The 13,317-nt window shown below is 42.1% G+C and overlaps 1 protein-coding gene across 1 annotated transcript in view; it reads left to right on the top strand.

The window, feature by feature from the left end:
* Window positions 1-13,091, top strand: part of epha4l (eph receptor A4, like) — a 42,049-nt gene extending 28,958 nt beyond the window's left edge. Inside the window, exons 7-18 of the mRNA XM_037267355.1 lie at window positions 29-188; window positions 974-1,085; window positions 2,341-2,399; window positions 2,534-2,647; window positions 3,075-3,260; window positions 6,465-6,526; window positions 7,303-7,512; window positions 7,627-7,776; window positions 7,920-8,116; window positions 9,080-9,238; window positions 9,441-10,542; window positions 11,782-13,091. Coding sequence (XP_037123250.1) covers window positions 29-188; window positions 974-1,085; window positions 2,341-2,399; window positions 2,534-2,647; window positions 3,075-3,260; window positions 6,465-6,526; window positions 7,303-7,512; window positions 7,627-7,776; window positions 7,920-8,116; window positions 9,080-9,238; window positions 9,441-9,555 — 1,524 coding nt within the window. The 3' untranslated portion in view covers window positions 9,556-10,542; window positions 11,782-13,091. The remainder of the gene's footprint in view (window positions 1-28; window positions 189-973; window positions 1,086-2,340; window positions 2,400-2,533; window positions 2,648-3,074; window positions 3,261-6,464; window positions 6,527-7,302; window positions 7,513-7,626; window positions 7,777-7,919; window positions 8,117-9,079; window positions 9,239-9,440; window positions 10,543-11,781) is intronic.
* The last annotated feature ends 226 nt before the right edge of the window (window positions 13,092-13,317 follow it).

Here is a 13,317-nt window from a genome sequence, read left to right as displayed (position 1 = left end):
CTGTCTTATTCCAATTTTCTTTGTGCAGGACCAAAATGAAAAAAGCTACAGGATCATAAAAACCTCATCCAGAAACGCAGACATCAAGGGTCTCACTCCCCTCACTTCTTATGTATTCCATGTGCGTGCACGCACAGCGGCCGGCTATGGTGAATGCAGCGGCCCCTTTGAGTTTATGACAAACTCGGGTGAGTTAAGCCACTCTGTGCTCTTTTCAAGACCATGAAGTTTTTTTCATGGCTGAGCCCACCTTTGCAAAATCCAGCAATGATGGCATCTTTTACGAGTGACTTTTTCCGTGTGCCATTTATCAAAATAGCTGTTATGTGTAAAAGATAAATGATATCAGTGCTGCAGCACCTGACTCACAACTTGAGGAGTCACCATTATTCATGGTCCAATGAGTCTCAGTGGGTACACCAGTAAAGGTTCAAACTTTAGGAATATTTGAAGATTTATATATTATTTTATTGTTGTGCTTGGATTTTCTTCTGCAGGCTTAAGATGAGTGAAAGACAATTCCAGGTCCCAAAATTTGGAGCAATAGCAAATCCGTGTTTGCAAGGTGAAACGTGTCTAGACAACATTTCAGTTGTCAGACTATATGTCAGTTATAGCGAATCGAGAGCTAATGATGCAAGAAAATTCGGAAGAACTGAAAGCCATATTATGGCGTGCATGGTTAGAATTGATGGAGGGACCAGGTGTCTTCTTTGTGATGCAAATCCAAACAGCGGCACATGATAATGACACGGTCAAGCACACAACCTAATGGGGTGTCCTTGTCTTTCAATGCGGGCCAACAGCAGTATACTTTATGGTGGAATCGTAAAAGAAAGCGATGTGTGTGTTGTGTGTGTGCATGCATGTGTATATAGAGAGTTTGCGAGATATCAAGAGGGTTCACGAGGGGTCAATGACTGACAGAATGTATTGCTCTGTTTGATTCTTTTTTTCCATCCTTCCCTCTCAGTGCCAGCCCCTATAATCGGTGATGGGACAAACTCTACAGTGTTGCTGGTGTCTGTGGTCGGCAGCGTGGTGCTCCTCCTTCTCCTCATCAGCGCTTTTGTCATCAGCCGAAGGTGGGCTTCATCCCTCTGGCTCTTTTGTTCTCTGTCAGTCCGTTTCTCCTCGCTGATGAGCGATGTCTCGCTTAGCACCGGGAAAAGTAGCTGTCAAAAAGGCGAGTAGGAAAGCTATTGCCCCATGCTCACGCGTGATGACTGATGACTCCCCACACCGGAGACATGATTGACAGCCACGACAGCTGAAGAGAGGCAATCAGCGACCCCTCGATCCCTGTCCTTTGCATCCATCCTCACTTCTCATCCCCTTTCCCCACTACAATCTAGGCCACTGGTTATTGTCTCCTGCTGTGGCTTGCTTACTGGTGTGAAGAAAATGAGAACAAGAGAAACGGTTTAAGAAACGGCAGAAGAATGATAGCTGCGGACAAGCAAGAAATCAAAAATAGCAGGCAAAATTGAGACAGAGTCAGGCAGAGAGGCATCAGGTGGATTTGCGGTGACCCAATCTCAGGGTGTTAACCAGCAAGCAGGACAAAGATCTGTCACACACATGGGATTACATGCAGATGGGGCTGCCTCACCTCAGAGCCCTGACCATGCTCTGTGTGTGTGTGTGTGTATGTGTGTGTGTGTGTGTGTGTGTGTGTGTGTGTGCGTGTGCATGCGTGTGTGTGTGTGACTGAGTACAATTTTGTTGGCATATAACTATTAATAGGTTTTAAATTTATTAGAATGTGTGTACACATTACTTTCACTTGTTGATTGGTGTGCGAGCCCACCAAACCAAATGTTTATTTCCATCTGTTCATTTGTTTTGGGTCATAAATTCGATTTATTGTGTGTGCTGGCTTCCCATGTGATTGCATCTTTTACAACCAAGCAGGTGGTTGTCTTTGCCTCCTTTATACTGTATGGATGTGATGACCAGTGTCGTTGTGTTGCTGCGGCCATGCGATGATTGTGGGAAGGGACTGTAATCACATAGCTGTTAACCCTCATTACACAATTGCGGAGGAGGACAATGTCTCGCACATGTGATCACAGACATCAGCGCATCAATGTCATCCCGAGGGATTTTAACATATTGTTCCATAAATTTACATCTTGTATGCCCTTCTCAGTCTTTAATTTTAAGGTTCTGTTCTGTCCCGCGAAGGGGAAAAAAAAGATCGTAAATGACAAAAAAATAATAATTTTAGAAAAACTGTTTAAATCGGGGTTTCCTTAATTTTGCCATTTGAAGAATTGTTTTAAAAAAAATGTCATGACACATATAATCAACTGTCCTTGTGTTTTTATCTCTCCCTAGAAGGAGTAAGTACAGCAAAGCCAAGCAGGAATCTGATGAAGAAAAGCATTTACATCAAGGTACTTACAATAGCTCCAAATTCTGTCATTCAAAAACCATGCACTACAAATTGTGGTGTAGCCTGCAGCATCATTAAAGTAAAGACAAAATGAAGAGAGACTAAGAGAATCAAATTTTCATTTTCTATTTTAAGGAGTGAGAACATATGTTGATCCATTTACCTATGAGGACCCAAACCAAGCTGTACGTGAGTTTGCCAAAGAGATTGATGCCTCCTGTATCAAGATTGAGAAAGTCATTGGTGTCGGTAAGTAAAAAAATCATTTTAAACAATTCTTCATCGCATATTGTTTTTTCTTGCCGAGATGTTCCTGAGAAAGTGTTTTTGGATAAAATGATGTCATATTTATTTTAATGCTAGTAATGCCTTTCTTCAAGAGGAACGTTTTTTCCCCTGACAATAACATTATGTCTGTCTTTGAGGATGAGATTAGAAGCTAAATATGTTGTACTAATTCTGTAGGTTAAGAAAAAACATCCAATGACAAAACAATAAAGAGAAAAATCAATATCGATTTCTTGCCTCTCACCGCACAACTGGCTGCATGGAGGGAGCAATAGGGGATTAGAGACCCTGATCAATGTTTAAAGAGGACTCCTTCCAACATACACATAAAAAAACAAACACCGGCGCCAGGAGGGATGCACTGTAAATAGTACCATGTTTATTTCAGGGGAGTTTGGTGAGGTCTGCAGTGGCCGTTTGAAAATGCCCGGCAAGAGAGAGATCTGTGTGGCCATAAAGACGCTGAAGGCTGGATACACCGACCAGCAGAGGAGGGACTTCTTGGCTGAGGCCAGCATTATGGGCCAATTTGACCATCCCAACATCATCCACCTCGAGGGTGTCGTCACAAAATGTATGTGCTTATTTTTCTTTACTACTGCTGTCAGACATCAGTCATTAGTAACCTTGACTTATATACAGATTTCCAATTATTGCCTATGCCCCAAACACACATTGATTAAAATGTCCGGAACACAATATATTTATTACTCCAAAAAGGACATCCATATACATTTCCACCGCGCTACGCAACCCTCCCCAAGACCCACACCCACCACTTAAAAAATGCAACAATAAATCATTCTAGCCTACATTGTGGGTGACATTGGTGGAAGGTTGATTCAGACAAATGTCTTTTTTAGGTAGTAGTAGTCCTGTCTGGAAAGACTTTGCTTTGCCCTAATTCAGATGGTTGTAAGAGCTGTAGACAATTCTATTTATTTAATAACCGAACCTAACTCGACTAATATGTGAGTTGATTGCAGGGTGTTCTGATTTTATTTGAACCAAAACTACAAATGCTTTCGCATCCCAACGCTACGGATGTGTTTTGAGTATTTCACAGTCAGGCTGTCACCGGGTGGCCTTTTTCCAGATGGACGGGTTGCATTGTCTGTGGGAAGGGTAAGGGGAAATAGAGCAAGGTGGGCAAATGGTGAGGGGGTTGAGGGGGTGCTAATGGCCCAGGAACAGTCCCTGTAGTGCGGCACTGGGCTCATTAATCATGGTGTCAGCTCTAAATGTGTTTGGGGTTAGGGAGTGATACCCTATCCCTCCTCTATCTGCTGCTGCGTGGTCACAAAACACTGGTCACATCTCCCTCCCTCTGCCCTTGGTGTTATCTTCTTCATGCCCCACCCCCAGCTTTGCTCCACCATTTACTCCTTGTCCTAATTCTGTTTGTTAGGACTGAGGTGCTTGCATGTTTGGGTAAAACTCTTGTCAACATGTCTGTGCACTTTGTGTTCTATGTATGTGTTTGGGACGGCTGATAGCTGACGGCCAGCCTTAGCTTAGGTTAGATGGATGAAGGACCTTAATGTGTCATGACATAGCAGCAGCTTGGTCCTATCGCTGCTCGATAACACTGTCTCTGACCCTTTTACGCGCACAACACAAGACAGATGCATGCACGGCCTAGAAAGACCTGAACAGCAGCTCAGGCGGAATTACTTATCTCTTCCAACATGTATCACCTCTTATATGACCCCTCAGACCTCAACCAGAAGCCTTGAGAAAGGCATAGGAAACGCTCACAGATAGGCAGGCACAGGGAAAAGAAATTGGAGACAAGCCACGGAAGGTACAAATAGAGATGCAGAGGAAAAAAAGACAGCCGGGCAGTTAGAAGGTGATGGATTAGAGGAGCGACAGAAGACAACAACAGGAATGACAACAAAAGAAAACAGAGAGGCCAAGAAAGCGAAGGGTCCAGCGGCTGAGAATGACAAAGCGTTTGAGGGTTAGATGAGGAGACCGATGAGCCGTGCTGTAGCAATAGCCGCCAACATGAAAGGCTAGTGAGCCTTAGCAAGAAGGGCATCTGATAACTAACTCTCCGCCTCCTTCTACTCTCCCTTTTGAGAGCTCAACTCAAGGTTTGGGCAAATGAGCCCTTCACACTAGAGTGTGTCCATGGAATCTATTAAAACCCCATTATTTGAATTGTACTCCCCTCTCCATTTCAATAAAGTTAAAAGGAATTTTTAATGTGGCATGAACTTGTTGGCATGTCCAACAGAGCCAGTTAAGACATATTAATTATGAATACACCTCGATGGGCTTCTCAAATACATAATTTTCTGGAATCTTTTCACTGAGGACTGCCAGAGTACATTTGCATGCCTTCAGCCTTAAATCGAGTCACTATTAAATTGTCTAATCTACATAAAGCAAGCCTTTAAATTAAAAACAGATGAGTTATTAAAAGCTAGTCTTTGAGTTTGAGTGGGCCTCAAAGGAACGTTTGCCTGTTGATTTCTCAATATTGTCTCTTTGTTGCCTGATTCGGTTTCATTGGCAGGTGATAATCAGCCTTCTTTCGAGAGTCCTTGCCCAGGGTTCATTGCCAAAGGCGGCAGGGCGTATTCAGTAAACATGGAATTAGCATGCAAATAAGCCTTGAGGAATAGGGCGGGGCTGAAAAGGCGAGAGTTTAAGGTCGCAGGTCAGACACTCTTCAGACTGGATTGGGGAGCTGTCAATCACTGGCGCCTCGAGGGCAGAGGCGCTCAACAAAGGGAACAAAGATGGCTGACAGAGCGGGCCCCCGCGATCCCCCAAATTGAAATCCACTTCCTCTTTTGGGGGCATCGTCCGAGCACCCCGTGATTAATGGTGTGCCAGTCACGCAGCGGGTGAGGGGGTGAATGACAGCCTCTTGGCAAGGCGAGCAGCTTGCTATGCAGAGGAACGTCACCTTCAGGACCTCAGCTGCCAACAGCTCAGCTCTCTGCTACTCTGAATATTCTTCAAGATGTATTTCAAGCTCAAGCCTTAACTCAGCATTTGTCATTGCAGTCAGCCTTTAACTTCACCTTAGCTGTGCCACTTGGAACATAAAACATGTTCTCTGGGGAATTTACTATAACACTTATGAGTTGATGCCATGGCTGGTTAGGTATCTGCTTGTTGGGGATCGTGGGGGAAAAAGCCATAATTAATTCTTTCTTCTGTTCATACCTTGCTCCGCCTGCCTACAAGCCCCCTCATCCACTGGGGAACAAAGACAGAGACTCACAAGAGAACAGCTACCCGTCGCATGTTCCGCTCAGATAAAGGCACAAATGCTCCCCAAAGAGAAGCGTGGGTCAGATAGAGGGATGAGGTGAAAAAGGCCAAAGAGGAATGGGCGAGGTTATGGGGAAAAGGGGATGATACTGTGTATTTATGGAAAGGAGAAGGACATATGCAACACAGACGAGTGACAGATGTGTCAAACGTTGGTGAGGAGAAAGGTCAAAGTAAGGGGCATAAACAGTGAGTCAAACAGACGCTAGCTGGCTGATTCCGTTGAGTTGTCACATAATGTCGCTCATACTTGCATTAAGGCCAGAAGATTGTGTAGTCGTGTTTTGTTTCAGAGGAGATGCCTTTGCATGTATTGCGAGAGAAAGACGAAGTCTGGGCAACCGTTACGTTGAGCTAATTAAATCACTGCGTGACAGAGCGAGACTAACACACACACACACACATACACACAAACCAAAATTCCACTGGGAATCTGCTGGGCTGTCATATGCATCATTTCATCATCTCTCTCTCTCACTCTCTCTAGGTAAGCCAGTGATGATTATCACCGAGTACATGGAAAACAGATCGCTGGATGCATTCCTTAGGGTCAGTCATGCGTTTCTATGTGTGTGCACACCTGATGTATACTGATCCGATCTTATCGCTTTAATGTCATCCACCCAACTTACAAGCGTTTTGTTCACAAACATTCACCCTAATCTTTATCCTCCTCCTATATCGACTTGGCATTTTGTTGAATTTACTGAGATTTCACTTCTGTGTTTGCAAAGTTTGCTTAACAATAGACAAATAACATCAAGCATCAAGGACAAACTGTAGAGCAGGGGTTACCGGCCTTTTAACTACTAACTAGATACTTTTTAAGAACTATTAATGAGAAGGGCTAACCAGTTTGGTATACACTTCTGAAATAACATAAATGCTCACATTACCTTTAATAATGTTCTTATTATATGTTATTACAATAATTAATGATCTATACAGATCTACAATATACAGATAAATAGCATGCAAAATTGAATTGAAAGAAATATCTGCCAGCGTTTACATTTTCAACGCCAACGTGTGTAGGAAATCACAATGTCCCATCAACAGTGATCTATTTTTAGAGCAAGCCTGCAGGCTACTCATGGGGTCCTTGGAAGCTACCTGGTGCCCACAGGTACCACGTTGGTGACCCCCAGTGTGGTGGTTATTGAAAATTCTTGTTTCCTCTAAAGAGGACGGTTCAGTTCAGCACAATCATAATTGTTTGAACGCCTATACTCTGATCTAGCTTTCCACTGTAGTACAATAACGTGTGCATCTTTTTAATTGCAACTCATCTGACTTCATCCAAAACTTGTCCCTCTTGTGTATAGAAGAATGACGGCCACTTCACTGTGATCCAGCTAGTAGGCATCCTACGTGGTATCGCATCAGGCATGAAGTACCTGTCTGACATGAGCTACGTCCATCGTGATCTAGCGGCTCGAAACATCCTGGTCAACTGCAACTTGGTTTGCAAGGTGTCTGACTTTGGCATGTCTCGTGTGCTGGAGGACGACCCTGAGGCTGCATACACCACCAGGGTGAGTGTGTGTGTGTGTGTGTGGGGGGGGGGGGGGGGTCAGTGCCTAGTATATGTCATTGCTATTGTGTGCTTTGTCAGCCTTTATTTATTAGGTTATTTATGATTAATATAGGGAGGGAAGATCCCAATCCGCTGGACAGCCCCTGAGGCTATTGCTTACAGGAAGTTTACTTCATCCAGTGATGTGTGGAGCTACGGCATCGTCATGTGGGAGGTGATGTCATATGGTGAGAGGCCATATTGGGACATGAGCAACCAAGATGTAAGTCACACACGCTCATTCCTATTTTAAGACAATCACGGCAGTACTTTTGAGCAGTCTACATTGACTGATCAACTTAAAAGTGAACAAAAATTAACGATAGAGTTTGAAAGTCATCAGAAACATTCATTCTTTTTTTATAGGTGATCAAAGCCATTGATGAGGGTTATCGGCTGCCCCCACCAATGGACTGTCCCGTAGCGCTCCACCAGCTCATGCTGGATTGCTGGCAGAGAGAGAGGGCAGAGCGACCAAAGTTTGGCCAGATTGTCAACATGTTGGATAAGCTGATTCGCAACCCCAACACTTTGAAGAGGACTGGTGGAGACGGTGTTGTCAGGTGAGGAGGGGGCAATGATATATAACTACACACAACTAGTTTTTTCCTTTCATCCAGAAAAACATTTGTGAGGTCAAAGGTAACGGGGGTTGAATGGGGGAACCGAGCTCACATATCCCAAAGGTGTTTGACAGTGTTGAGGTCAGGACTCTCAAAAGGGATCTAAGCATGTCTTTATGGACTTTGCTTGGTTTGGTGAAGTGAATGATTAGTGTATTTGGTGGCGTGTCTGTACTTTTTGTACTTAATGTTTATGATGTGTTAAAGGAAAGATAAAGTAGAAACAGCATGTTTTTGTTTCTGTGACATTTTATTATCTTCAATGGTGCTATACACTCTGGAATGTTGCTTTTTTTAACTGTGTGGAGAGATGTGATGTAACGCCAAGTCAAAAACAAATATGACCCTGCAGCTCCTACGCTATTACTCTTGAGTGGCTGAATGTGTCAGGAATGACCTACATGTGTTTACAGACTCAATGCCGCCCAGTGGAAGTCTGTTTGAATTTAATGAGTGTTTGAGCACACATTCCCATGCTCACCTAATGTTGGACAGTAAATGTAAAAGGGGTTCCTTGTGGAGTAATTATCATAACTGAATTCTATAAATACAGCTTGTAAGGATAAATGAGGTTAGAGAGGTGTGTGTATTCATATGTGACCAGGCCTGTAAAAATGTTTTGTAACTGATGCATTGATGGAATTACTACAATACAGAAGGAAAATAATTTAAAATACAGCCACAATTAAAATTGTAACGGCCTAGAGGAGAAAGAAAGAATGACTAAAGAGAAAAGAAAGAAAGAAAGAAAGAAAGAAAGAAAGAAAGAAAGAAAGAAAGAAAGAAAGAAAGAAAGAAAGAAAGAAAGAAAGAAAGAAAGAAAGAAAGAAAGAAAGAAAGAAAATTATTTATCTATCCCTCCCTCCATCCATCCATCTTTCCTCTCCTCTCCCCACTTATCAGGCCTACCACCACTCTGCTGGAGCCCGGGAGCCCCGAGGGGTCCTCAGCTGTGGGCACAGTAGAAGACTGGCTTCAGGCCATTGGCATGGAGAGATACATCGACAACTTTACAGCCGCCACCTACACAACTCCAGAAGCGGTGATCCACATGACACAAGAGTAAGTAGGACATTATTACAGTGCAGTTCCTTTTCAATGGGATTTTTAAGTGGTTATTTTCGCACGACTGTTACTTTAAGAAGCTCATCACTCAATTATTTAAAAATATGTAGTTTTTCCTATTTTACACTCAGATCTAATCCATTTTGCAGTTTTTTTCGGTTTTAGTTGTTGGTCTGAAGTGTGCTTCCTCTCTTGGCAGGGACCTGACCCGTATTGGAATCTCCTCAGCAGCACACCAGAGCAAGATCCTGACAAGTGTCCAAGGAATGCTCTCTCAGATGCAACAGATGCAAGACAGAATGGTTCCTGTCTGAGAGATTCAAAACTAAGAAAAGGACTTCATTTCCTATAAAAACAAACAAACAAAAAAGAAAAAAAAAGAAGAAAAAAACACTACCTTTGAAGAGACAAACTATGAAGAAATAGTTTACCTCATCTGTGCACTTTAAATTTGGTCTGAAAGAAAAAATGAAACAAAAAGTGGGGACAATAGCACTTTTTCAAAAATTCAGACCTTTACTCTGCCCTTTTTTTGTTTGTTTCTGAGAAAAGACATTTGCGGATAGATGGAAGCTGGAAGTGCTTCTGATAGGCCAATCTGGAGTGCCTTTATTGCATGGAAAGGAAAAGGAAGACAAATGGGAAACCGCTTGTCCTTCTGATTGGCAAAGTGTTATTTTTGGAACTTTCTTAGTGGATTGATACACAGAGCAGATCTTCTTCCTTCTTGTGACCGTGTTTATCGTACATGCATTGTCTCAGTGGGACTCGCGGGCTGCCCCAGTTGCCATTGTTCTGACTCAGCTGGATCTGTTTGATAGCTCACACACAACATTTAGGATCTCGGCTCTCAGACAAATCCAATGTTGGCTTTGTCAGGAAGATGGTGATGCGGGGGTGTTCATTTTGCGGCCATGCATGTTTGCTCCCTCATGGCTTGTTTTTTTTGGTAGCAGTTTTCTGTTGTTGTTGCCCTCAGGACATTGCCGAGAATGTTTTTGATCTTCCGGAGCAAATGGCCTGTCTTCCCAAAATGTCCTATCTCCCCTCTGACAAACAAACTGCGCGGATCGTCCCCATGCATCCCGCACAATCAGAGCCCTGGTGGCCTCCACATCTTGCTACAGGACTTCCTCAGTGGACAATTGTTTTGCTGGATTTAATAGGGTTTATTCCTGCAGCAAGACAAAGGACCATATGGCAGGATTTAATCAAAAGGATGTATGCAACAACCGCAATATGGATACGGAGTGAATCACAATCATCAAACTCCACTGAGGATTACTCAAGCTGTTATCAAGGTGAGAACTGGTATTTGTTTTTCTTCCCTTTTCATTGTGATATTGTGCTATCACACGTGGAAAAATGTATTCGGACAGCTTACACAAGAGAAAGTAGACGATAACAGAGTTTTCACCACTTTTGGTTATATACACCGCCTTTCTTAAGTATTGGTAACCCTGCTTAAGATGTGCGCTATAGCTACTAATAAATTAATTTGTTACTCTAAATAACACAGGACCAAAATAAAGGGGGGAAAAGAAAATGCAATATTTAATTCTAGTGCATTTATTTAATGGAATAAAATCCTACATTAAGAAAGTTACGAACGCTCATCCACACATCCGATCTTATATGCATTCAGCATGGTTGGGGGAAGTGCTCAAGAGATGACTGACATTATCCATGGATCTGCAAAGTTGTTTTCAGTAAGAGCTGTCTTTACATTTGCCTTTAATTCAATCCAAAACATGAAGCATAAAGTGGCCATTTGTGGTAACAGTCGTAATTCAGCCACGCAGACGGTTCATTCATTACACGCAGCAATGACGAGATCGAAAAGTGTCGCCTCATTTCCCCAAAATATGTCTACCTCCTCCTGCTTCCCTACTTTGGCAAAGTGATCAAATGAGCCCCTACATGCAGGGTTGAGGTCTAAGGACTGCTATGGCCATAGGAGGAGCTGGTGTCTGGTGGTGAACCATGTCTCCAAGTTTCAGTATAAAAGTATGCTTCTGTGATAAAAATGTAATTTATTTCAAGGCTTTGAGTACATCTTAACCAGTGGTGCCAATAATCATGGAGGATTCTGTATTTATGTCATAACAAAGAACTGTCCAGAACTCAAATGATGAGGCTTTGAATAGTTTAGTCTGTAATGTTTGAAGTTTCGACCCTAACCAAAAAACATTTTCAAGCAGTGGCTTGATTCATCTAACGACGTGATTAGAAATATATACTATACAAGGGAAAAAAAATATGGGTGTATAGTAGTCACATTTATTTTAGATGTTAGAGTTCATCTAATACGTTCAAATACGTTCAAAGACTTCAGGAAGCACACTTATCTAATTATTATTTATTTAGTTAGTTATCTGAACTATCTATTGCTGTGTGCTGCTCTCTCTCCCTGTATGCTCTAGTTTTGGTTTCATATGAGTTGAATGTTTTATAAAGCCACCCGGGACTGGCTGGCCAGCAGAAATCATTGATATTGACAAACACAATGACTGATGCGTCATATCTCTTTTGCTCCCCAGCTGCTGTCGTCCATCCTCAGGATCCTGCCTCCACTCGCCACCCCCAGAATTCCTTTCCTTCCTCATCGTCTTCCTCCTCTTCCGACAACCTCCTCTTCTTACTGCAGCCTCTCCTGACACTGAGACGATGTTCTTTCTTCCCACCATCCAGCTCCACTGGAGTCATTTGAATGATCAAGAGCATCGGAAAAGACTATATGAAGAATGTAATATAATCTAGAAAGCCCTGCTCCAATGGATGCAGGGCTGTTTGTTTTGTTTTTGTTGTTGTTTCAGGATTTCTTATTGGTTTCTTCTTTGCTTGCATGTAAAATAAGATTGATTTGGGTGTGTGAACGAATGCTCAAGTGTGAATGCTGTGTTGTATGGTTTGCGTACCTGAAAAACACTAACCTTGTCCATTCACAGGCCACTGTGAAGCCTGTGAAAAGCCAACATACACTTGTTTGCTAAAGAAAACATGTTGTACAATATGTTGCTCTTGTCTTCGTGAGCTGGACTCTATACGTTTCCTGGAAAGCAACCTAATTGTGCTTTGGCCGTGATTCACGGATTACATTTGGATACAGGATCACTGACAAGTGTGACTAAAAGCCTCGGAGTAAAAGTTGGACTTGTCAAGCTTGTGATGATAAAATAGTCCCTGGATATGAGAAAAGGGTGCCCCATGCAGTGCACAACAATGAGTTATAGGACAAGGTGTCAAAGAAGGAAAGACTGATAGTTTTCATTTTTATTCCAAAACATGTCATACATATATCGATATAACCCAGAGGACTTCATTTGCTCTGTTCCTTGATCTCTTGAAACTATACTTATGTGAATGTTTTCAACTTATATAAGTGACACTTCACAAAAACACCACCGTCCTTAATACAGTGCTATGGCTCTTTCCTCTTGGTAATGTGTAACTTTTGAGGTTTAGTGATCAAAAAAAAGGGACCTGTTTGGAAATATGCAAGACATGTTGGGAAGGAAACTAGAATGTACTGTAAAATATTTTTTTTTCTCGACTTCAATGTCTGATGATTTGAAGAAAAAAAAAAAAAAATGAACAAAAATAACGAACCACAGTAATTGTATATCTACCAATGCCATAAGATCTAGTCATGTAGATCTAACATTGATGTTCTTTTTTTTCCTCTTTTTTGACATGATCATATGTTTTGTTTGTTATGTTTGTCAAGGAGATATAGGTACATGTAAGTTATGACATTTATTTATGTCCTTTTATATCTAGTTTGTAAAATAATAGCCTCAAGTGAAGAAAATAAAGCGGTGCCAAAGGGCACTTAATACAGTAGAAACCAGATGATGTACCCTCTGACTCTTAATCATGCACACAAATCCACTTATGACTCCTTCACTGCAGGGATGACATTTTTTGGTGGGCTAATTTGACAGGTATGGTTAGTTAGAGCCATTTATACCAGTGAAAATAATTTAAATAATAATATAAAATGGATCATCATACTGTATACACAGAAGAGAGTTTGCCATTTGGTTGTGATTGAAAAATGAAGTAGATGTACACAA

The sequence above is a fragment of the Syngnathus acus genome, chromosome 13 (genome assembly GCF_901709675.1).
Source record: "Syngnathus acus chromosome 13, fSynAcu1.2, whole genome shotgun sequence".
NCBI classification, from domain to species: Eukaryota; Metazoa; Chordata; class Actinopteri; order Syngnathiformes; family Syngnathidae; genus Syngnathus; species Syngnathus acus.
This window is presented reverse-complemented; position numbering and strand designations above follow the sequence as displayed.